This window comes from Ambystoma mexicanum, chromosome 7p (genome assembly GCF_040938575.1).
Source record: "Ambystoma mexicanum isolate Mex_15411 chromosome 7p, UKY_AmexF1_1, whole genome shotgun sequence".
Classification (NCBI taxonomy): Eukaryota; Metazoa; Chordata; class Amphibia; order Caudata; family Ambystomatidae; genus Ambystoma; species Ambystoma mexicanum.
In genome coordinates this window covers 602,094,857-602,120,355 of record NC_090939.1, presented here as the reverse complement: position 1 = coordinate 602,120,355, position 25,499 = coordinate 602,094,857, and the positions used below count along the sequence as shown (strand labels likewise).

General features: G+C 49.8%; 1 protein-coding gene across 1 annotated transcript in view; it reads right to left on the bottom strand.

The window, feature by feature from the left end:
- NIPA2 (NIPA magnesium transporter 2) overlaps positions 1-25,499 on the bottom strand; it is a 312,051-nt gene that overhangs the window by 110,103 nt on the left and 176,449 nt on the right. Inside the window, exon 6 of the mRNA XM_069636610.1 lies at positions 7,974-8,064. Within this exon, the coding sequence (XP_069492711.1) occupies positions 7,974-8,064 (91 nt within the window). The remainder of the gene's footprint in view (positions 1-7,973; positions 8,065-25,499) is intronic.

Here is a 25,499-nt window from a genome sequence, read left to right as displayed (position 1 = left end):
GTGGAGGGGAGTTGGGGACTTTACTTTTTAAATAAAAAAATAAACTTTTATATTCACGGATGGCGTTCCTATTTTCTTAGCCATTAAATCTAGTTTAAGTAAAATTTGCATGTCATTTGAAAACCAACTCTTTTTTTCACTGCTCTATTTCCCTAAAAATGAACCTCATTCTACCTTTCAAATCTCTCTCAATTCTTCACTTATAGCCCTACTTTCACCTCTATATTATCCCTGTGATATCCATCTGTCTCCCAGCCCAAAAACCGAATTGAAAATCATAGTATTTCATCAGTTTTTCATAAAATTTGTTTGTCATTTTTTAAAATAAAAATATTAGTTTTATTACATAAGGGCGATACATTCAGATACGCACATGTTAAATTCACATTGTTACTTCGATATAGCATTGCGGTTGGACTGATGCTGCACTTTCTATTATTTTCTTTCCCTCCCCTTTCGGGTTAAGATATTGTCACCCCTCCCTCCCCAAGACAGCATGTCGGATTCTTCCAGTTCGTCGGCAAGGGCTTTGTTTAGAATAGACATAGAATGAGACATTTCTCCTGTGGTTAGTGTATGCTTGGGTCATGTGACAGGCTTGGCTGCTTGTAACGTGTCTGGTGTTCCAATTCTTGTTCGGGAATGTTGCTTACGGTGATCCCCGATTTTCAGATTGTTTAGTCATTGGCTCACAATATGCTGATTGACAAAGTCGCACCAAATCTCTTCGTGTCATGCCGCCTTATCATGAAGGGCTGCCGTGATTTTCTCAATTGTGTAGATATTCCTGGCGATGTGAATCCATTCTTTTTTAACTGGGAGATGTGGAGACTTCAATTTAATGACCAGGCCGGCTCTGGCGGCTAACAGCAGCGGGGACATCAGCCCCTTAATTCGGATTAGTTTGTCTTCTTCCTCTTCTAAGCCAAATAATATCAGGAGGGGAGACGAGTCTCTTTCAATGCCGTCTATCTGTTTAATCCATCCTAGGACTTTGTTCCAGTATATGCAGAATTTGGGACAGCCCCACCACATGTGCCAGTAGTTAGCTTCCATTCCACATTGTCTCCAGCATTTCGGGTTGTTGGTCTGGTACATTTCCGATAGTCTGAGAGGGTCATACTGCCATCTGTGAAGCAACTTTATTGCGTGTACTTTGTATTGTGAAGCGATTTGATATTCGGGGGGGTGTTTTGCAAATTGTGTCCCACATCTGCTGATCGAATTCTTTGTCAAAGACCTTTTACCATTTTTTTTTTTATAGACAGAGGTTCGAGGTTTGGTCTGTACTGATCAGGGCGCTGAACATGCATGCTATCAGGCCTTTACTTGTGGTGGTTGTCTCTAGGATTTTTTCAAAGGGCGTGAGCTCTCTTCGTATCTTAGCTTTCCATTCCCCTTGGACAGGACGCCTTTCAAACTTAAGTATAGGAGTATCGGGATTGGGTGTATCTGAAGGGCTTCTTCTAATTCTGTGATTGGTATGAATTTGTCTTCTCTCCATAACTGGACAACTCTTTCAAGTCCTGCATCGAACCAAGTTTGGTATCTTGAGTGTTCTGGGATTTCTTCTCTGATCCCTGGAGCCCAGAGATGGCTCAGGGGAGAAGGCCATGTGGTCACGCCCACCATCCTTTTCCCTTCCTTCCATATATTCCATATTGTCCCCAATATTGGATGGTTGCGTAGTCTTCTTGTGAGCTGTGGTCAGGGGACCCATATCCATTCTGCGAGAGTCACCGGGGTTAGGTTGTCATTGTCCAATTGTACCCATTGCAGGTCCTTTCTGTCCCTTAGATGTGGGATAAGGATTCTTATTTGGGCTGCCTGATAATACTGCTCGATGTTGGGGAGGCCGACTCCCCCTTGGTCCTTGGGTAATATCAGAGTGTCATATGGTATTCTGGGTTTCTTTCCTTCCCATAGGAATCTAGTTATTGCCCTTCTCACTTGTCTAAAGAAGTATTCTGGGACTGTCACAGGGAGAACCTGAAAGGGGTATAGGAAGCGCAGAAGACTTACCATTTTAGTGGCGTTCAGGCGTCCCATCCAAGAAATTGTGAGGGTTTGCCATCTTGTGAGGTCTGCCTTGAGGGCAGTGAGAAGTTGGGGGAAGTTGGCTTCGTCTATATCTGCGACATCTCTCGTCAAGTTGACACCTAGGTATCTTAAAGTCGTGCCTCTGATAAGGAGTCCCAGTCACTCTAATTCTGCTTGTTGGTCCGGTGTAGGTTTGTGTAGCGGGAAGAGGATGGATTTGGTTCTATTCATTTTGAAGCCCGATAGTGCACCGTATTCTTCTATAAGACTGATGTCATCGGGTTCTGCACATGGAGCAAAATGTCTGCGTACAAGGCCAGCTTATATTCGACCGTTCACATGTAGTCCCTCGACCGACGCCATCATTCGTTCTGATAGTTTGTGCCAGTGTTTCCAGTGATAGTGCGAATAATATTGCTGAAAGGGGGCATCTCTGTCTTGTTCCTCTAGTCAGGGGGAACCAACGTGAGTACTAAGAGTTCACTGTAACCGACGCCCACGGCGAGGTGTAAACCGCCTGGATTCCTCGTTTGAGAGCAGGGCCTAGACCTATTTCCTTCAAAGTAGCTTCAAGGAAGTATCATTCGACTCTATCGAACGCCTTCTCCGCGTCTATCGAGAATAGTGCGGGTGTGCTCTGCATTTTCTTGGCTTCTTGCGAGTGCAGTCCGCTCCCTGTCTGCCGAGGATGAATCCCACTTGATCATTTTGGATTATGGCTGGCATGTGCGTCTCTAACCATGCGGTGAGGACCCTCGTGTAGATTTTGGCGTCCATGTTTAGGAGAGAGATAGGGCGATAGGGTGCGCACAATTTGGGGTCTTTACCTTCTTTGGGGATGACTAATTAGCGCTTCAGAGGAGGATTTGGGAGCAGTACCCGATAAGAGGATGTTAATGAAGAGCTCTACCATGAACGGGAGGAGGGTGTCGAAGGTTTTATAGAAGCCTGCTGTGTAGCCATCGTTCCTGGGGGCTTTCCCTGTTGGGAGCCTTTTGATTGCTTCTATCTCCTCGCCAGTGATGGGGGCGTTGATGGCTTGTGCTACGTCCTGGGGTAGGCTTGGGAGATATATCTTGTTCATGTATTCTGTAATTGCCTTCTCATGTGATGTGGAGTCTGAGGTATACAATTTCTCATAGAAGCTGGTGAAGGCTTCTGGAATATTCAGTGGGTGATTCCCGTGGGAATTGGGCTCACTTTCTATAGCATCCATCTTTCTTTACGTTGACCGCAGAGTCTGGTGGCGAGCAGGGCGTCTGCCTTGTCCCCTTTTTCATATTGTTTTTGTTTCAGATACTGAAGTTTGCGCACAATTTGGTCAGTTTCCAGTTGCCGCAATTCCACTCTCTTGCTGTTGGCTTCCTCTATTCTTTGGGCTCTATCAGAGCCGGCGGATTGGGCGCTGTGGTCCAATTGGGTTATTTCATTTCCGAGTTTGTTTTCTATGAGTTGGCGTTCTCTTTTCTTTGCTGCCCCTTCTTTACGAGTATCGCCCTCCACATGGCTTTCCCTGCTTCCCATACTATGTTTATCGAGACTTAACCTGCGTTATTAAGCTATGATATGATATGGCATTTGTAACGCGCCTATACACAAGTGTTTCAAGGTGCGACGAGGCAGGGAGGGGGGAAACAAGGGGAGGACAGATAACGATCCTACTAGGCCAGGTGTCATTCAGAACGCGCAAGTGCAGGGGTAGGGGGAAGGGAGAAGTGCAAAGGGGAAGGGGGAAGTGCAGTACAAGAAAAGGGCCAGCTGGTGGCAAGTGCAAGGTAAGTGCAGACAAGTGCTGGGAAGGGGGGGCTGTAGGGATACAGAGGCAGTCCCGCAGTGCAGGGGTTGCCAGGGAGGCAGTGCAAGTGGAGAGTGGCTGGGCCCAGGACCGAGGTCGGTGAGAGTGGCCCAGTTGCAGATTCAGTGCAGTTTCAGTGAAGAATTAGCGGGGGAGAGGGAGTGAGAAAGCAGAAGCAAAGAGGAAGGTTTTGAGGTGCTTCCGGAACCGGAGATGGTTCTCCTCAAATTTCAGGGAGGCAGGAAGACTGTTCCAGAAAGAGGCCCCTGCCGTGGTGAGAGATCTACCACTAGCTCGTTGCTTCGAGAAGCGGCTGACCCTGAGGGAGTTGGAGACGGATGAGCGAAGGGCTCGGGAAGGAAGATATTTAGGAAGAGAGAGCTGAAGGTATTTAGGCCCCAGGCCCCAGAAGGCCTTGTGGACAATGCAGAGGGTTTTGAACTTTATCCTCGCAGCCATTGGGAGCCAGTGTAGAGATTTCAGTCCTGGAGAGATACGGTCCCTGGGCTTGAGGCCAAGGACAAGTCTCGCAGTTCTGTTCTGGATGAGTTGCAGAGGGCGGTGAGTGGAGGCAGGCAGATTAAGATAGAGGCTGTTACAGTAGTCCAGCTTTGAGAGAACCAGGGCTCGGGAGACAGTGAGCTTCTGGGGGAAGGAGAGGAAGGGAAGAATACCTCTGAGGAGGTGCAGCTGGTAGTGTGACTTCTTAGAGACGTCAGATATATGAGGAGAGAAGGAGAGTGTGGAGTCGAAGATGACCCCGAGGTTTTTTGCCTTGCAGGTAGGAGCAGGAAGAGGGCCAAGAGAGGCCAGCCAGAGAGCTGCAGGGAAGGAGGGAGTGGGTGTGCCGATGAGTAGAATCTCAGTCTTACTGGCATTAAGGCAGAGGTCATTGGCGGCACACCATTCCTGGATAGCAGACAGACAGTCAGAGATGAGGGAAGGAGAGGAGGAGGCCGAGGCTAGCCTGAAAATGAGCTGGGTATCGTCCGCATAGCACTGAAAGTTGGGGCAGAGAGCGGCGATGCGGTGGGCAAGGAGTGCCAGATGCTGGTTGAACAGCCAGGGAGAGAGATTGGATCCCTGGGGGACACCACAGATGGAGAAAAAGATGTCAGAGAGGAAGGACCCCAGTTGGACCTGGGAGGGACGATTTGAGAGGAAAGAGGTCAGCCAAGTCAGAGCCTGACCAGTGATACCCAGGTTATCACGGAGACAGTTGAGTAGGATGGCATGGTTGACAGTGTCAAAGGCAGAAGAGAGATCGAGCAGAATGAGAACACACGGAGTGTTGGAGTCGAGGTTCAAGAGCAAGTCCTCACGGATGTTCAGGAGAGCAGTTTCCGTGCTTCTGGCAGCTCTGAAGCCAGATTGATGGTCATGAAGACTACCAACAGATTAAGCATGGAGGTTAAGCTGGGAGATGGCCAGTTTCTCCAGGAGCTTGCCCAGGAAGGCAGTGATGGAGATTGGGCGATAGTTAGCCGGGCAGGAGGGGTCAGAAGAGGGTTTAAGAAGAGGGTGCACAAGGGAGTGCTTAAGGGGGGATGGGAAGACTCCAGAGGCGAAGGAGTGGTTGCAGAAGTCAGCCAGGGCAGGAGCCAGGGAGTCGATGTGGTCCTTGATAGTTTTGGAAGAACAGGGGTGAACGTGTTTAGACAAGACTTTCATAGATCGGACTTGTATGGAAACCTCGTTAGCAGAAAAAAGGGGAAAGGCAGAGAAGGAGGGAGGAGGGGTGGCTGCAGAAGGGCAAGAGGAAGAGCCGGGAAGAGAGGGAGGGAGGTGATAGGAGGAGAGTGAGGACAGGATGTCCTGAGTTTTAGAGATGAAGTGAGAGGCCAGTGCAGTGCAGAGGTCCTGGGAGGGGACAGGAGAGGTAGAGACTGCAGCAGGGTTGGCAAGCTCCTTGCAGATTTTAAAGAGTTCGGCCGAGTTGTTAGATGCCGCAGAGATGAGGGCTTGGATAAGGGCTCTCTTCTTGGTGAGAACGGAGAGACGGTATTGCCTTTGGAGTAGGCGGCAGGCCAGTTTGTCAGAGGAAGAACATGAAGCACGCCATTTCCTCTCTGCCACCCTGCACTTGCGTTTTAGGGTGACGAGATCCGAGTCATACCAGGAGTTACATTTGGCTTTGGGCTTCAGGCGGATTCTCATGACGGGGCAAGGATATCAAGAGTATCAGATATAGCAGAGTGGAGCATGGAGAGGGCTGTGTCAGGGTGGGAGTCAGCCGAAGGGGGATGGAGGGGCGAGAAGGTGTCAGCGAAAGCCTCAACTGACACGCGCGCTTCATGGGTCGGATGACGAGAAGGTGGGTGGCAGTGATGAGGGTGGCTTTGCCTGTGGGTAGGGAGGGTGAGGTGGGAGGATAGGAGAAAGTGATCACTCCAGGAGAGAGGAGTGGAGAGAGGGACGGAGAGGGGAAGGTCAGAAGAGATCAGAGCATCAACAGTGTGCCCTGCAGAATGGGTAGGCCCAGACGGGAGAATAGAGAGTGTGAGAGAGTCGCAGAGGTCACGAAAGAGTCCCGTGGGGGGACAGGAGGCATCCAAGTGGATGTTGAAGTCACCAAGAATGAGCAGTTGAGTGGTTGAGGACAGGAGTGGTTGAGGACAGGAGTGAGGAGGAGAGGTCAGCCCACTCAGAGAGGAAGGAGGAGATTTGACCAGGTAGTCGATAGATAGCAGCCACGGTAAGGGAATGGCTAGGAGAGAGAGAGAGTCGGCAGACAAGACACTCAAAAGAGGAGTAGGTCTGCGTAGGAGTGACAGTGACAGGAATCCAATGCTGCTGAAAGTACTGGTCGATATTCTTCTTGAGTTGATCTCGGAATATCGGGTCTTTCCCGATTGTTTCGTTGCTGCGCCATTTCGAGCAACTGTGGGGGAGCGCCAATCGACAGGGACTGTGACCATGTCATGGTTTGACCACGTTATAGGGGAGATTTTGGATATAGACATTGCTGCCATTAGTTCCGGAGTGAGGTATATATAATCGATTCTAGTATATGTGGCATGTGGCACTGAGTAAAATGTGAAGCCTGTTAGCTGAGGGTTCATATGACGCCATGCGTCTTTCAGTTTGTAGGCGTCCATCATTTCTGTCACTTGTGAGTGGCCGGACTCTGGTGGGGTAGTTGCCTGTGGGTTACCAGCTTGTCTGTCCATTGCTGGGCCCGTTTGTGTCATTTTAAACGGGAATTGAAAAGAAATGCAATTTTCTAACGTGTGAATTCGGCTGCACCATGTTCTAACTTTCCACTTGCTTTAGGATTGTATGCCTTTTGTTGATCCATTGCCTTGGGATTGCTAGTGTTTATGCATTACTGCCTTTGTGAGAAATCCTATTTGCCTCAAAGATTTAACAGCACATTCGTTATTTGTCATTTTCCAAGTGTCATTTTATGCCATTGCAAAGGGTTTTTCCCTCTTATTTTGATTCCGTTTGCTGCCTCTTATCCTCGTCTACCTGCTGCTTCTATCCATATACACTCAGAATTTGATTATTTGTGGGATGAGGGAACACTGCAGGGGAAAACATTAACTTGAGTGCTATCTATCATAGTTCAAAAAGTGCTCCTATTCAATTGTGCTTTGGATAGGTTCTACTAGAAGGTTAACCAAATGCATTGCTTCCATTTCCACTGTTATTATCACCCCCATTGGTGATTGCTGCCCAATATTAAAATGTGTGTGATTTTTGTGAACTTTAAAATAAATAAAAATTATATTTTCGCCGACCAGCCTGGTTCATGGTCCATTGTGACATGTGGTATTTGTCAAAGGGGGTGTGAGACGGGTCGGTATCGGTTCAATTTGAATTCATTGAAATTAAAGAAAAAGCAGTCCTATTGAGCGCCACATCACAGGATAAGACCAACTGTCCTGGTCCAGTGTGTGACGCCCGATTGGCATCATTAACAGGACTAAAAAATGTATCTGAGAGCCAGCTAAAACATGCCAATCAGCTATGAGGGTTGCTATGTCAAATAAACATTCTTCTTCTCAACACCCTTCACCGACTGTTTTGGAAATAGGTTGGTGATGTAGTGCCACGAAAACCAAAAAGACACCTAAACTATTATAGCTGGACATGGGACTTTTAAAAGTCAACATTTAGCAATCACATATCTTACCTTACAAGCACACTGAGTGCTCCGAGTGGAGTTACCAATGTAGCAGGTGCAAATGCATAGGCAGCAAAGTTAGCAACTTCACCTGCTCCCACTAGAAAGAATATGATAGAATGTCATTTAACAGTATGCCCCACAAACCTGTCACTACACATCACCATTTTGTTTTTCCAGAACCATGAACCACTAAGAGCAATAGAGAATCACATTTTATAGTCCTCACATTCCTAAGCATGGCCACTTATGCAAAGACAATACTACACATTGAACCTCAAACCTGATAATTATGTGGGAAAATTGTAAACCTGCAGGGAAAACCGCTTAACATTTTTTTTTTAAAGATTGAATTTTATGCCATTTTCAACAGAAACCTTAGATACATTTACATTCCTATTATAACATATGCTTACTTGGCTCTTAGTGACTCTTATAAATCAGATATACACAAAATAGTGTCCACATTCTCATTGCCATTCTTACACTCGGAGCCACAATACATTTCATCGCTCAATTTGCCACTATTCAGGTGTGCTAAATGTTTGAAGGTGGTTTTAGATCTGACAGTGTATTAAGTAAACACAGTACCTCATGCCATGACATGATATTCCAGTTTTAGAACAAACTTTCTTTATTGAATCCCCGACGTCCTTCTCCGCACGAAACCACTTCTTTACATCCCTCATCCATGCACTGCAATTTGGACCCTCTGGATTTTTCACTCCATTGCAATGCATCTTTTCGCCAGCAATAATCCCAATTCTAACTTTTTACACACTATTTTATCTTTCCCTTTTCATGGTTTTAAATCGAGAATACATATTTTAATTGACAATTGAATTCACATTTTTGTAAACCTCTGTAATTGCACTATTAAACTTTCCTAAAACATTTATCTTACAACATCCCCACCGCATACACAGATATGGAACCTACTAGGAAAGATTCTTTATGCTTATTTCCTCCTATAGACTACTATGGGTCACCATTTCTTTTTGGTCATTTTGAAACTTGTCCTGACTTTGAAGTGAATCAAGCCTTCTGCTTTACTTCCCTTGCCAGTTTTGCTCATACGTATGGTTGAAACAGACTAGTCCCTAATACCATCAGTACTGATAGACTGTCTCCCTTTGCACACATCACCTTAGAATTAACAGCAGTTAGGATACTTTACATTCTTATATCTTTTTATAGAATGGGTGCTTGGTTACATTGACAATGGGACTAAGACAAGCTAGAGGCAGCAGTGATATTTTTACAGTTTATAACTTTTGACTCGTGCATTTTCTGCATTTACAGTGAATGGATACTAAGAGTAGGCTTTTGCAGCAGCCCAAGACAACCGTGCCACAACTTTTTTTAGCATTTTCTTTAGCCATATTGTTCTTTGGCCTTCTTAAGTCAGGAAGTGCCTTATTGGGGGGTGTGGGGGTGCGGGTGGGTGGGGGGGGGGGGGGGGGTGTCTGTGTGTCTGCGTGTCTTTGTCAGAGACGGGGCTGAGACGACAATGCATTACTTACCGTAAAAGCATTTCTGATGGTTGTATCTGCTTAGATTCACATGCTGTGCATAGGTCCGACATCCAGTGGTCACTGCGGAGTATTGCATTTTGTTTTTCGTAGTCGAAAAGGGACGTCGACAAGGCGTGTCTGAAATACTAGCCCTATAGTGACGTGCGTTGTACCCACAATCCCTCACGCGTCGAGGTCCCTCTGTTTGTATTTTTCTGCCCTGAGGGAGCCTTCTAGACGTGAGTGAGTACAGAAAAGAGATATAAAAGGAAGTCTATGTTCCTTCCATCCGAGCGGGGAGGAAGGGTCGGCGCAAGTGAATCTAAGCAGATACAACCATCAGAAATGCTTTTACGGTAAGTAATGCATTGTCTTCTGATGTTTGTTAATCTGCTTAGAATCACATGCTGTGCATAGACTAGCGAGCAGTACCCGGAGTTGGCGGTGGGTTATGAGAAGGAACAGTAGAGAAAAGATGTCTTAATACTGCCTGTCCCACCTGAGAGTCAGATCTCGAGTGTGCATCTAGACAGTAGTGTTTTGTAAAGGTGTGCACAGAACTCCAGGTAGCCGCTTTGCAGATGGACTCAAGGGGAACATTTGCAATGAATGCTATGGACGCCCCCGTGCCGAGTAGAGTGTGCTCTTGGCTTAAAGGGCAGTTCTCTCTTAGCAAGAGTATAGCAGAGAGTGATGCATTGAACAATCCATCTAGAAATAGTGGACTTTGAAACTGCATCCCCTTCTCTTCCTGCTGCCACTGAGACGAAGAACTGATTAGTCTTCCTCAGTGGTCTGGTTCTTTCCATGTAGAACATGACCGCTCTGCGCACATCTAGTGTGTGCAGAGTTTTTTCTCCCAAGTTGGAAGGATTTTGAAAGAACGTTGGCAGTTCTATAGACTGGTTTACGTGGAATTTCGAGATGAATTTCGGAGCAAACCTTGGGTGCGTGCGTAGAACCACCTTATCTCTGTGAACTGTAACGAAGGGGTCTAGAACAGAAAGAGCCTGTAGTTCACTTACTCTCCTGATGGAGGTGATAGCTATTAGAAAAGCAGTCTTAAGAGTGAGGTGTTTAAGAGTTGCTTTGTGGCTGGGTTCGAATGGTGAGCCCATGAGTCTGGTAAGTACCACGTTAAGGTCCCATCCGGGAGCTGGGTCAGCTATCGGGGGGGGGGTGTATTCTCTTTACTCCCTCCATGAAGGCCTTTATAACAGGGATCTTCCACCACGACACTTTGAGTTGGGAAGTGGTGTATGCAGAAAGTGCAGCTAGGTGGACTTTAATGGAATTGAACACTAGACCTGAATCCAATAAGTGGGTCAGGTATAGAACAATATGTGTGGGAGAGCAGTCAATCGGGTTGATGCTTTTTCCTCTGCACCAGATGACAAATCTTTTCCACTTGCTAGAATAGCAGTGGCGAGTGTTAGGTTTTCTGGCTTCCCTGAGGATGTCCATGCATCTCTGCGGGAGCTGTAGATGTCCGAATTCTATGATCTCAGGAGCCAAGCTGCTAAGTTCATGTTCTGGGGGCATGGATGCAGAGTCCTGCCCTTGTCTTGTGACAGCATGTTGTAAGGGCAGGGGAGTTTCACTGGGGGAGATAGAGACATCTCCATCAAGTGAGCGAACCATGGCTGTCGGGCCCACATTCGGGCCACCAGTATCATGGTCACTTGTTCCTGGTGCATCTTGTGCACCACCTTGTTGAGAAGGGGAGTCGGGGGGGGGAAAAGCGTAAACAAATTTCCCTGACCATTGCATCAACAGACCGTTCCCCTTGGATTGGTTCTGGGGGTACCTGGAGGCGTAACTTTGGCATTGTGAGTTCTCCAGGGTTGCGAACAGGTCTATTTCTGGGAATCCCCATTGTGTGAAGACGTCGAAGACGATGTCTTCGTGCAGTCGCCATTCGTGCTCTACGGGCAGGGGGAAATCTCGGCTGAGTTTGTCTGCCAGCAGATTGAGTTCCCCTGGTACATGTTGTGACAGTAGGAACATGTTTTGTTTGAGAGCCCACTTCCATATATTTTGGGCCAGTTTGGACAGTCCTGGAGAGTGGGTGCCCCCCCTGCTTGTTGATGTAGTACATGGCTGTGGTGCTGTCTGTAAGGACCAACACAGTCTTGCCTTGTAGGTGTTCCTGGAAGGCTTTTAGCGCCTTGAACACAGCTAGTAGCTCCAGTAGATTTATGTGTTTGGATGCTACGTTTGGAGTCCACACTCCGTGATCAGTCTGATGGGATAGGTGAGCCCCCATCCTGTGAGGGATGCGTCTGTGGTTAGAGTGGCTTCCGCCGCGGGTGTGGCAAAGGGTTTCCCCTCTTTCCAGGTTTTCCTGTGTCCACCACCGTAGCGAGAGAACCAAGGCCTGCGAGACCACCACTAGATCGTCCCATAGTCCGCTGGCCTGACACCACTGGCTGTTGAGCCACTCTTGCATAGGGCGCATGCGCAGGCGCGCGTGAGGTACCAAATAAATACACGACGCCATCATGCCTAGCAAGCGCATTGCTTTGCGTACCGTCACCTCTCGACCGGTCACATATTGAGGGATCTGAAACAGCATGTTTTGGACCCTCTCGTTGGAGGGGAAGACGAGGCCTGTTCTTTGTTTGAATTAGAGCCCCTAGGAATTGTTTGATTTGGCTAGGGTCTAGGCTGGACTTCTTTTCGTTGATGGAGAAGCCCAACTGGAACAAAAGGTCTACAGTCTTTTGGGTATTGGAGAAGCATGTTTCGTAAGAATCCCCTGTTATGAGCCAGTCGTCGAGGTAAGGGTAAACTGGGATGGACAACCTGCGCAGGTGGGCCGCTGCCACTGCCAGTACCTTCGTGAATACCCTTGGTGCCGATGCTATGCCGAAGGGTAGCACTCTGAACTGGTAGTGTTTGCCCTCTATCATGAACCTGAGGTATCTTCTGTGCGCTGGCAACATTAAAATATGAAAGTATGCATCTTTCATGTCCAATGTTGTCATGTAATCTCCCTGTGAAAGCAGTGGGATCACTTCCTGTAAGGTCACCATACTTCTGGGTTTGATAAACTTGTTCACTGGGCGCAGATCTAAAACAGGGCGCATGGTTAGATCCTTTTTGGGTACAAGGAAGTACACTGAATAAATACCTTCCGTTACCTGAGATAGAGGCACGACCTCTATGGCTCCTTTTTCCAGCAGTTGTACTTCTTGGAGAAGGATGGCAAGGTGTTCCAGTGTCATGCGTCGTCCCCTCGGGGGTCTGTATGTTGGGGAACCGTTGAATTTGATGCAGTATCCATGGGCTACGGTGGAAAGTACCCAGCGGTCTGACGTTATTCCCTCCCATGCTGGAAGAAAGGATGTTATCCGGCCCCCGACCGGTGTTGCATGGGAGGGGACGCGAATCTTCGCGTCACTTGGTGTTATTGGGGGCTTGGGAGCCTCTGGGGGTGGACCCCCGACCTCTCCCTTTGCCACGGCGCTGGCCTCTTTGGCTGTACTGCCCACTATTGGTCTGATAATTGGTGGCAGGGTAGTGTTGCTGCTGATTCTGCTGTTGGCGTTGGCCACGAAAAGAGCGTTTGTTGCCATAGCCGCGTCTGGTAGTGGGCTTAGAGATCTGGTCAAGAGTTTTGATAATATCAAACTCTTTTTTAGCCATCTCCAGAGCCTCATCCACCGCTTTCCCGAAGAGGTTTGAGTCTTCAACAGGTTTATTTATTAAAGACGCCTGTGTCTCCGGTTTGGACCCCGAGTTGCGCAGCCATACATGGCGTTTTAGGAGTATTCCCTGAACCAGGGAACGTCCCACTGTCTCTGCAGCATCCAGAGAGTTCTTTACAATACTCTGGTTGACCTGGGTTCCTTCGCCAATAGTTGATAGCAGGCGTGTACGTAGAGGTTCCGGCGCTTCTTCTGCGTCTTTGCGCAGTTTGGCCCACTGCGCGTCTGCGTAGCTAGCTAGCAAAGAATTGTTGTTCGCAATTCTTGCCGAAAAGGCAGCCGAGGATGTGACTCTCTTTGCAAGGGCATATAACCTCTTGCCCTCCTTGTCAGGTGGTGCCTCGCTGGTGGACAGCGGCACCCCTGCCCTCTTCCTTGTATTAGTTACTACAAGGGAATCCGGAATGGAATGTCCCCTGATGTACAGCGGGTCTGAGGGTGAAGGAGTGAAAAGTTTTTCAATTCTTGGATTAACTCCTCTGATTAGTGCGGGTGTGGATAGCGAAGGGATGATTCTTCTCTTCACTGAAGCGAGGAGGGGAATGGTCTGGCTGACCGGGGGTTTCTCCTTAATTACTCTTTCCACAAAGTCTATTTCAGGAGAGAGCTCCCCAGTGTCCAGTTCGAAATGTGCTGCTGCTCTGCGCAACAGGGCATTGAATGTGGGCTGATCGTCAATGGGAGACGTGTTTCTAACAGGTGAATTGTCAGGAGGATTAAGGTTCAGGACATCAGTGTCCGAATATACTGATGGGGATTGCCAGGGATGAGAAGGTCCTTCTTCTGGATTTTCTCCGAAGCCTTCTCCTACCATGTCTGGGCTGTCTTCCAGACCTTCCTCCTGGTTCTGTCCCTCTTCATCGACCACAAATTCATCCTCCTCCTCCAAGTATTGTTCCTCACCAGTGAGGTCATACACATTATGGAAATCTGAGGCTGTGTCCTGCTGGGGATTGGATAGTCTCGGGAATTTGGCCCTGGGGTCCTCCTGAGGCCCTTCTCTTGGGAGTAGGAGGGTTCTGGGTCTTCATAAACCTCTCCATTCTCTCCATGCAGAGATGGAGCCTTTCCATGGTTTCATGGGGTACCCCTGAGCGGTCTAGCGGGGGAAAATGAGTGTCATCTAGCTGAAAACGGCTCGACCTCTCCCATAACGTCGAGGAAAGTGTCGAGGAAAGTGTCGAGGAAAGGGTCGAGGAAAGGGTCGAGGAAAGGGTCGAGGAAAGGGTCGAGGAAAGGGTCGAGGAAAGGGTCGAGGAAAGGGTCGAGGAAAGGGTCGAGGAAAGGGTCGAGGAAAGGGTCGAGGAAAGGGTCGAGGAAAGGGTCGAGGAAAGGGTCGAGGAAAGGGTCCTGTCGCCTTCCGAAAAGCCTTCCGGTGTGCGGGGGGTCCCCCCGACTGAAGGGGGTAGTCCCTGTCTTTCTTTGGGCTTTTTTCGGCGTGTCTTTCGACCTTTGCCTAGCGCTCGACGTGTCTTTCAGTGTACGCTTCTGGGCGTCGGCTACAACGATCCTCGCCAAGCTCTCTGCGACTCGTTTGTCAGCTTTGGGCTGTGGCTTCGACGTTACGGGTGTCGATCGTTCTACGGCGGCGTGCGCTCTCTGCTGGTGCGCTCCGGCCGATGGTTTGGGGGCGGCGCCCTTATTTGCCGAAAGCCCAGTCGCTGGTCGCGGCTGCGAGAGGGGCTTCGAACCTGAACGGTCCGAGGAGGCCGCCGGTGGAACCTGCGTCTCCTTGGGCGCTGATGCTTTCTTCGTCTTCGACGAAGAAGAGCAATGCGTTCTGTGCTTATGTGTGGTATCGTGAGCGTCAGTGTCGCCGGGGTGTTCATCCCCATAAGCAGGGCGTGAGCCGAGCCCGTCGGGGCCGGGGACAGACGACGAAGAGCGCGAGCGCTCTTTAGAGGGGTCTACGACTTCCGTAGCAGAGGTCGTGTTATCACGTTCCTCGTCACTGTCGGTGGTAGCAGCGGCGGGTGAAGAATCGGCCTTCGACATAGCGTAGGCTGCCCACCTCTTGACCCTACGGTCTTTTAGAGTCTTTGGCTTAAGAAGCCGACAAGCCGTGCAACCCTCCTCTTTGTGATTGAGGGGCAAGCAGCGGTTACACCGTGAATGCTTGTCCTTCCAAGTAAACTTGCCCTTGCAAAGCGGGCAAAACCTAAAGGGTGTCCTCTCCATAGCCGAGGCAATAAATCGTGATAACGACCCCAAGGGAAAGGAAGGGGAAAAGGAAAGGCATTCTCAGAAAAGAACCAGAGATGTCCCACGACCCCACTCTCCCTACTGTATTTGGCCTGCGAGGCCAGGCCACGTGTTCGGCAACGCCGAAGGATCTCCTCCGCTCGTCCCCTCCGTCGAAGATCTTGCTCGGCGGAGACAGCTTCACAACTGCGTCGAGGGAGGGATCGATGCGTTATATATTAAGTAGGAAAACGACCAAAGGTCGAGGAGAAGAAATCTGCAATGTCTCTCGAGGAGCTCCGCGTAAAGGCGACCAGTAGCTGGGCGGAAAAAAACAATCTGAGGGACCTCGACGTGTGTGGGATTGTGGGTACAACGCACGTCACTATAGGGATAGAATTTCAGACACGCCTTGTCGACGTCCCTTTTCGACTATGAAAAACAAAATGCAATACTCCGCAGTGACCACTGGATGTCGGACCTATGCACAGCATGTGATTCTAAGCAGATTAACAAACATCAGAATGTTCATTACCAATGCATCCATCTGGTGCCTGAATGTCTGTTGCTGGGCAGATGTTGTGGCCAGTCGCTATCCATAATTGGATAGCCAGTGGCTGTTTGAACTGTGCAGATCCTTACCATTGGTAGGCTGGGACATGCCCGTAGACTAAATCATGGATAAAAAGGAGTGCTCCTGCAGCTGTTTATCAGATCACCATTGGAGCCACGACCTTTACGTAGAAGTGCAGCCGGAGCTGACCAGAATTGACTCCAGTCCTGTCCTGGTGAAGATCTGCTCCTCTCAGTCCTGTTCTCAAAACCTTTGTTGGTGCCTTGACCCCCTGGAGCAATGGGAACAACCAGTCCCAACCCCTGCTCAAAGATCCATGCCTGCTAAGCTTTCGGAAGTGTCCCTGGACCAAACCGTGGACAGACCAGCTCTCTCCTGAGCTATCTTGCTGCAGCAGTCACCTTTCTGAGCAGAGCCTTGGAACTTTGCAGATATTTAGCTTGTGCCACAAGTTGCCTGCTCCTGCCGTCTCACACCAAGGGAAGCCTTTGCTGAATTTGCACCTGTGTATGCCACTGAAAGATCGTCTGTCGCCGCCTCACTGTGGTGACATCTGCTGAAACGGGTAGTATTCATGTTCTAGAGGTGCCCGGTGGCTGAGAGACCTGCAGAAGTCTTCACTGTGCCTCCTTTGGGTGTTCAACTAGAAGGCGCCTGGAACCGATTCCTAAGCACTGCAACCGACCGAAATGAAATCCTGAGAACGAAAATAACCTCTGCAGTCTAGACATCGCTTGGGAAAGGAGCCAAGACAGAAGAACAAGCCTGCAACGTATTCTGGAACCTCCACAAGTGGTCTCTGGAGAACTCTGAGCCAGGGGCTAAGTCTATATACCGGCTAATACCCGCTACCGGAGCTTCCATAGGGTTACAAGGGCATAACCTCCTGCCCCAAACTCACACCTACCTTTGGTGGTAGAACATGGATCAAGGATCCCTCTAGGCCTTACCTGGTGTGTCGGGATTTAGTGGTGTACTCAGTTGAACTTTATTTAACTTTTTGACTCTTATTAATCATAACCCCTGGTACAATACATCTCTATATAAACCTACCCGAGGAGTATCTGCTTTGAAACTGGTGGCAACTGGGCACAAGGCCCCAAACCCTCTTAAGGTTGGACTTTATAAAAGCTACTGGAGCTGTTCTGCAATTATTCCTTCTATTTATATGCATCTGAATACTTACCTGTGTTTCACTGGTCATTGAATCAAAGGACATGCATTACTTATCGTAAAAGCATTTCTGATGGTTGTATCTGCTTAGATTCACGTGCTGTGCATAGTCCGACATCCAGTGGTCACTGCGGAGTATTGCATCTTGTTTTTCAAAAGTCGAAAAGGAGATGTCGACATAGGCGTGTCTGTAATACTATCCCTATAGTGATGTGTAGTGTACCCAAAATCCCTCACGCGCCGAGGTCCCTCTGTTTGTATTTTTTCTGACATGAGGGAGCCTTATGACTAACGTGAGTGAGTACAGAAAAGAGAAGTAATAAGACGTCCATGTTCATTCCATCCGAGCAGGGAGGAAGGGCGGGCGCATGTGAATCTAAGCAGATACAAACATCAGAAGAAAAGTTACTTTCTTACCTGGTAACGTTCTTTCGATGGGATGTTCCGACGACGTATTCCACATCTATGACCGGTTATCACCACAGCTGTGCTGCTTTGGAAAATTTTCAGTGTATGCATCAATGACGTCGATACGCTGTTGTCGAGGGCCTCCGTCGAGCCAACGTCACTGGATGTTATAAGTAGGACGCACGACGCCCGTAGCCTCAGTTGTGGGTTTTTCCCCAGAACGTGTGGCACCAATCTTCTTTCTGTAGTCATTCTGGCAGCCTTGCAGAAAGAAAGCTGCAATCGCATAAGAAATTCTGTAGAGGGGCAGGTAGGGAGCGATGTGGAATACGTCGTAGGAACATCCCATCGCAAGAACGTTACCAGGTAAGAAGAACAAGTTACTTTCTTACCGGGTAACATTCTTTCGATGGGATGGTCCGACGACGTATTCCATATCTATGACAGGTAATGTCCACAGCTGTGCTGCTTCGGAAAATCTTCGGCGTCTGCGTCAATGCGCCGTCCCGAGGACCTCCGACGGCCGACGTCACCCGATGTGATAAGTAGGACGCACGACGCCCATAGCCTCAGTTATAGTTTTTTCCCCAGAACGTGTGCCACCAGTTCTCTGCCAGTCAGACACACAAGGCCTTGCGGAACGCAAGCTGCAATCGCAAAAGAAATTCTGCAGCGGGGAAGGTAGGGAGGGAGCGATATGGAATACGTCGTCGGACCATCCCATCGAAGAACATTACCAGGTAAGAAAGTAACTTGTTCTTCGAGGGGATTGGGTCCTCCGACGTATTCCATATCTATGACTGACTCCCAAAGCAGGACCAAGCAAGGAGGTGGGAAAAGAATTTAGAACACAAACTTAAAATGCCCAATCAAATTGCGGAATATAGGACTGCCTTGCCAAAGGCCAGATCCTGCCCTCTGATGGAATCGAGGGAGTAGTGACGTACAAAAGTATGTACTGAAGCCCAGGTGGCTGCATCACAGATGTGACGAATAGGAACACCCCTCTGCAGGGCAGAAGGCGCAGCCACTAGCCCGGTAGAATGGGCCCGCAAGCCAGCCGGAGGGTCCTTACTCGCCAAGCGGTAACACTCGGAGATAGCTAAAATAATCCAACGAGACAAAGTCTGTTCCGTCACAGCTTGCCCCAAACGCTTTCCAGCGTAACCAATGAAAAGTTGATCGTTCACTCTGACCCGGGACATGCGTGAAATATAAAAGCTCAACGGTCTCCTAGGATCAAGCCTATGAGCCTCTCCTCTTCCTTACCAGGATGTGGAGGAGGATAGAACGCCGGAAGAAAAACCTTCAGGCTCAAATGAAATTCCGAAACCACCTTAGGAAGAAAAGAAGGACAAACTCTAAAGACAACCCTGTCCTTATGAAACACAGTGAAGGGTGGCTTAACTGAAAGTGCCTGTAACTCACTCACTCTGCGAGCGGAAGTAACTGCAACCAAAAACACAGTTTTAAGAGTTAGCAGTCTCAAAGGGCAAGAATGTAAAGGCTCAAACGGAGCACCCATAAGAAACTTAACAAGGTTCAAATCCCAACCGGGCACCAGAAAAGGTGACGGAGGGAACACATTAGTGAGCCCTTTCAAAAACTGAGAAATTAAAGGAATCTTAAAACAGGAACACTCTTCAGACGAGCGCTTAAATATGGACAGTGCCGCCAGATAACCTTTAATGGTCCCCACTTGCAAGCCCCTGTGGGCCAAAGAAAGCAAAAAAGACAGAACCATGGGAATGTCATATACAAAAGGATCCACATTCTTAACTCTGCACCAGTCGCAGAACTTCCTCCAATGGCAACGGTACAGGGACTTTGTTGCAGGCCGTCTGGCCAAAAGCAACACCTCCATCACGTCTTCAGGGAGGTCTCAATCCTTATACCTCAGCTTTTCAGAAGCCAAGCGTGAAGGTTGAGGAATCTAACCTCTGGATGGAGAACCTCACCCCCCCCCTCCCGTGAGCAGATTGTCTCAGAAGGGAAGACGGCGTGGAGGGCAGATTGACAAGTCAAGAAGGTCCGGGTACCACGTTCTCCTGGCCCATGCTGGAGCAATGAGGATCATCCGGGAACCAAACCTCCGTAACCTCTGCAGCACTTGCGGAATGATGGGGGCTGGCGGAAACACATACAACAGTGGGAAGGACCACTCCACCACGAACGCGTCCCCCAAGGCTCATTTTGGAGGAAATTCCTGCAAGCAGAACCTTTCGCACTTCCGATTGACACTGGAGGCGAAGAGATCCACTTGCGGGGTCCCCCAAAGGGCAAAGATCTCCAGGAGAATCTCCTGAGCCAGCTCCCACTCGTGAGAGATCGCGCTCTGCCTGCTCAGAGCGTCCGCCGTCTCGTTTTCTTCTCTGGCCAGATGAACTGCTGAGATAGAAATTTCCTGCTGGATGGCTCAGAACCAGAGCTGCATCGCCTCCCTGCACAGAGGAAGTGACCCTGCCCTCCCCTTTTTGTTGAGGTAGTGCATGGCCACTGTTGTCCGTCAGAATCAAGACATTCTTCCGTCGCACAGTCGCCCAAAAAGCCTTCAGGGCAAGCCTGACGGCCCTCACCTCCAACAGATTGATATGGAGTCTGGACTCCGACGGAGACCAACAACTGTTGACTGTCAACTCGTTGGCATGAGCTCCCCATCCTATGAGGGATGCGTCCGTCACAATCGTCACCTCCGGCCAGGGTAGCCAAAATGGAGCCCCCTTCATCAGATTGCCTTCAACGGCCCGCCACAGAAGATCCTGGGCGACCGAGGGCAGCACCTGAACGGGATCCGACATCCTGCCGGAGGATTGTGACCACTGCATCTTGAGAGCCCACTGCAGAGATCTCATCCGCAGTCTGGCCTCTGGCACCAGAAGAATGCAGGATGCCATGAGGCCTAGCAACCTCAAGAACTCGAACACCGGGAGACTCTGGGCATGTTGAAACTTGTGCACCATCTGCAGAATGTGATGAGCCCTCACCTGGGGAGGGAAACACTGCCCCAGGGATGTGTCGAGCACTGCTCCGATGTACTGGAGCCGCTGGGTTGGCGTCAAGTGGGACTACTTTAAGTTGAGGGAGAAGCCCAGCCTGTGAAGGGAGTGGCAGGTGACGGACAGATGATCCAGGACTTGCTTGGGAGAGTGCGCCCTGTTCAACCAATCGTCCAGATAGGGGTAGACGTGAATCCCCACTTTCCTGAGATCTGCTGCCGCCACCACCACCACCACCATGAGCTTGGTGAAAACCCTCGGGGCGGAGGTCAATCCGAACGGCAGGACCCGAAACTGAAAATGCGAGTCGCCAACCGCGAACCTCAGGTACTTCTCGTGCTTGGGATGAATCGGCACATAAAAATAAGCGTCCTTGGGGTCGAGAGACACCAACCAGTCCTGAAGTTGAAGGGCCTGGAGGACTTGAGAGAGAGTAACCATCTTGAACTTATCCTTCCTGAGGAGCTTGTTCAAACCGCGCAAGTCCAAGATGGATCTCAATCCCCAGTCTTTCTTCGGGATCAAAAAATAAGGGGAATACCATCACTTGTTCCTCTGTGCTACAGGCACCAGTTCTATGGCGCCTTTCTCCAGCAGGGATTTGATTTCCTGCGCAAGGAGCAGATCCGGACTCTTCAAAGAGACAGTCCCTGGTGGATTGTCATAAGGCCTCTGCCAGAAAGGAAGACAGTAGCCGTGGGCTATGTTCTCCAGAACCCACACATCTGAAGTAATGGCACGCCATTCTACAAGATGCTGCACCAGCCTTCCCCCAACCGGCGAACCATGGGACATGGCCTCATGACTGATCTGAAGCAGCTGCGGCATTGCCTGAGGGTAAAGAGGCAAATGCCCGGGCGGCCTTAGCATCTCGAGCACCTTGTTTTCCACCTCTGGTACCCCTATGGTGGCCCCACCGACTTGCAGCCCCTCTCAATCTACCAAAGGAAGAGTAGTATCGAAAGGAACCTCCCCTCCATTGCTGTCCCCTAGGACGAAAAGGCGTAGGTTGGCGAACTGCAGCGCTCAACGACTTGGCTGCAGCTTTGGAGGTCTGCAACCTCTCAAGGCTCTAGTCAGCCTTGCTGCCAAAAAGATGTTCACCATCAAAGGGCATGTTGAGAAGCCGGGCTTGCACATCAGGAGCAAACCCCGACTTCCACAACCACGCAAATCTGCGCATTACGGTGCTCGCCGCCATGGACCGGCTGACACAATCTGCCATGTCCAGACCCGACTGAACGGATTCACACATGGCATCCTTGCCATCCTGAACAAGAGCAAGGAAGGAAACCATCCCGTTCCTCCCCTTCTGGAATATGTTCAGCTGCCAAAGACACAATTATGAGTGTAACGTGCTAAGGCACACACAGATTTGGCTGCCTGTAAAGCCATAACCCCGGAAGAAAACACTTTCTTCGCCCAGCCATCAAAACACTCGTCCCCATCAGGAGGGATGGTAGGGTACGACGCCTGTTTTGCTGGGGCCCTAGCTGCCTGCACCACCAAACTCTCCGGAGTGGGGTGCGTAGTCAAGTAGCCTGGGTCGCTACTGGCTGGACAATATTTTTTCGGCAAAGACTTGCCCACTGCCGGGAGACTCTCTGTAGCAGTCCAAGCCGCTGCCACCCTTCTTTGCAAGGCCATATGGAATGGCAGTACCGGGTCAGTTGGTGGATCTTGGTCCAAGATATCTGTCAGGTCATTCTGCAGAAAATCCCCTGGTGGCGCAGACCACCCCAAGTACTCAGTCACCCTCGACATGAGGCGCCGGTACGAGGATTCAGCATGCGTACCCGGCTCAGGCCTGCCAAACTCAACCTCCGAGAAGGTGTCCACACCACTGGCGTCGTGCAAAGACTGACGCAGGTCTTCCAACTGGCTATGACCAGATAACAGGTCATCAGGAACCTCCTCAGGAACCAAACCTTCATCAGACCCTTCATCTACCTCAGAAATATAATCAAGAGGCTGGAATAAATCCCTGGATGAGGGCACAGAAAAAGGCACAACCACGTGTTTGGACTTGGCCAAAGCCTTCCTCAAGGTTTCCACCATTCTACGGGGCACCTCCGATAAAGCCTCCTCGAAAGGCGTCGACGGAATCAGCGTCGACGTAGAGCCGATGGCTTTGACACAGGCCTCGAGGGCGGTGCCCCGAGCGTGTCCTTCGATGGCCTTGGTGCCAAAAGCGTCGATGGAGTCCTCGGAGGCGGAGCCTCAAGAGAGTCCGTCGACTGCCTCGGCGCCTTCTTCGAAGACGTCACAGGCTCCGACGGTCTTGATGGTGTCGAGGACAGGGACCTGGAGCAGGCATGGCTAGAGCGATCCACCTTGTCCGACCGGACCCTCGAAGGTTCCCGGTGATCGCGTCGACCGCTCGAGCCCGAAGGCGTGCCATCATCTCCTTACGAAATGAATCCCATTCCGCAGGACAGGAATGCTTGTTGGGATAAGCAACCCGCCGACAGGCAGAGTCCTCAGACGAGGATGGGGAAGGCGACCGGTGACGGCGCTTCCGGGAGTGCCTCGAAGAGGCAGAGGAATGGCGGGACCCACTCCAGGACCGAGATCTGAGGCTACGTGCGTCGTGCGTCCTACTTATAACATCCGGTGACGTCAGCTCGAAGGAGGCCCTCGACGACAGCGTATCGACGCCGGCCGCCAAAAATATTCCAAAGCAGCACAGCTGTGCAGATTATCTGTCATAGATGTGGAATACGTCAGAGTAACCAATCCCTTCGAAATGCTTTTACGGTAAGTAATGCATTGTCTTCTGATGTTTGTTAATCTGCTTAGAGTCACATGCTGTGCATAGACTAGAGAGCAGTACCCGGAGTTGGAGGTGGGTTGTGAGAAGAACAGTAGAGAAAAGATGTCTTAATACGGCTTGTCCCAACTGGGAATCAGATCTAGAATGGGCATCTAGACAATAGTGTTTTGTAAAGGTGTGTACAGAACTCCAGGTTGCCGCCTTGCAAATGGACTCAAGGGGAACATTTGCAATGAATGCTATGGATGCCCCAGTGCCTCGAGTAGAATGTGCTCTAGGCTTGAAGGGCAGTTCTCTCTTAGCAAGAGTGTAACAGAGAGTGATGCATTGGACAATTCATCTATATATGGTGGATTTGGAAACTGCATCTCCTTCTCTTACTGCCGCCACTGAGACAAAGAACTGATTAGTCTTTCTCAGTGGTCTAGTTCTTTCCATATAAAAAATGACCACTCTGCACACATCAAGTGTGTGCAGGCTTTTTTCTCCCAAGTTTGATGGGTTTGGAAAGAACGTTTGTAGTTCTATAGACAGGTTTGCACCGAAGTTCATATAAAAAGTCCAGGTCAACCAAGGGTGTGTGCATAGAACGGCTATCTTTGAACAGTTACAAAAGGGACCTAGTATAGAGAGCGCTTGTAGTTCACTCACTCTCCTAATGGAGGTGATGGCTATCAAGAAAGCAGTCTTAAGAGTGAGATCCTTAAGGGTTGCTTTATGCATGGGTTCGAAGGGGAAGCCCATTAGCCTGGTTAGTACAACATTCAGGTCCCATCCGGGAGCTGGGTTAGATATAGGAGGGTGAATCCTCTTCACTCCCTCCATGAAGGCTTTAATAACTGGAACTTTCCACCATGACACCTTATGGTGAGACCTAGTGTAGGCGGAGAGTGCAGCTAGGTGAACTTTAATAGAATTAAAGACTAAACCTGGAGTCCAACAAGTGAGTCCGGTATAGAACAATCTGTGTGGGAGAGCAGTCAACGGGGTTGATGCTCATTGACTTACACCAGATGACAAACCGTTTCCACTTGCTAGAGTAGGAGTAACGAGTGTTCGGTTTCCTTGCTTCTCTGAGAATGTCCATGCATCTCTGAGGGAGCTGCAAATATCCAAATTCTATGACCTCAGGAGCCAGGCTGCCAAGTTCAGTGCCTGTGGGCATGGGTGTAGCGTTTGGCCCCTGTCCTGTGACAGCATGTTGTACGGGCAGGGTAGTTTCACTGGAGCAGACAGTGACATCTCCATCAGATGAGCGAACCAGGGATGGTGGGCCCACATGGGGGCCACTAGTATCATGGTAACTGGTTCCTGGTGCACTATCTTGTTGAGAAGGGGGGGGGGGGGGGGGGGGAGTCGGGGGGAAAAGCCTAGACAAATTTCCCTGACCATGTTATCCAGGGACCGTTCCCCTTGGAGCAGTTCTGGGGGTACCTGGAGGCGTAATCTTGGCATTGGGTGTTCTCCAGAGTTGCGAACAGGTCGATCTCTGGGAAGCCGTATTCTGCGAAAATGTTGGAGAGGATGTCATTGTGTAGTCGCCATTCGTACTCTGCGGGCAGAGGAAAGTCTCTGCTGAGTTTGTCTGCCAGAAGATTGAGTTCCCCTGGTATATGTTGAGATAACAGGAACATGTGTTTGAGAGTCCACTTCCAGATATTCTGGGACAGCTTGGACAGTCCTGGAGAGTGAGTGCTCCCTTGCTTGTTCAGATAGTACATGGCCGTGGTGCCGTCTGTGCAGATCAGCACTGTTTTCCCTTGTAGGTGTGTCTGGAAAGCCTTCAGTGCTTTGAAGACCGCCAGCAGTTCCAGCAAGTTTATGTGTTTGGACGCCACACTCAGAGTCCAAACTCTGTGTGCAGTCTGATGGGATAGGTGAGCCCATATCCTGTGAGGGATGTGTCTGTGGTTAGAGTGGCTTCCACTGCGGGGGTTGCAAAAGGTTTCCCCAACACGAGGTTTTCCTTCGACCACCATCGCAGCGAGAGAACCAAGGCCTGCGAGACCACCACTAGATCGTCCCATTGTCCGCTGGCTTGACACCACTGGCTGTTGAGCCACTCTTGCATTGGACGCAAGCGCAGGCGCACGTGAGATACCAAATAAATACATGACGCCATCATTCCTAGCAATCGCATGGCCTTGCGCACCGTCACCTCCCGACCGGCTACATATTGAGGGATCTGAAACAGCATGTTTTGGAC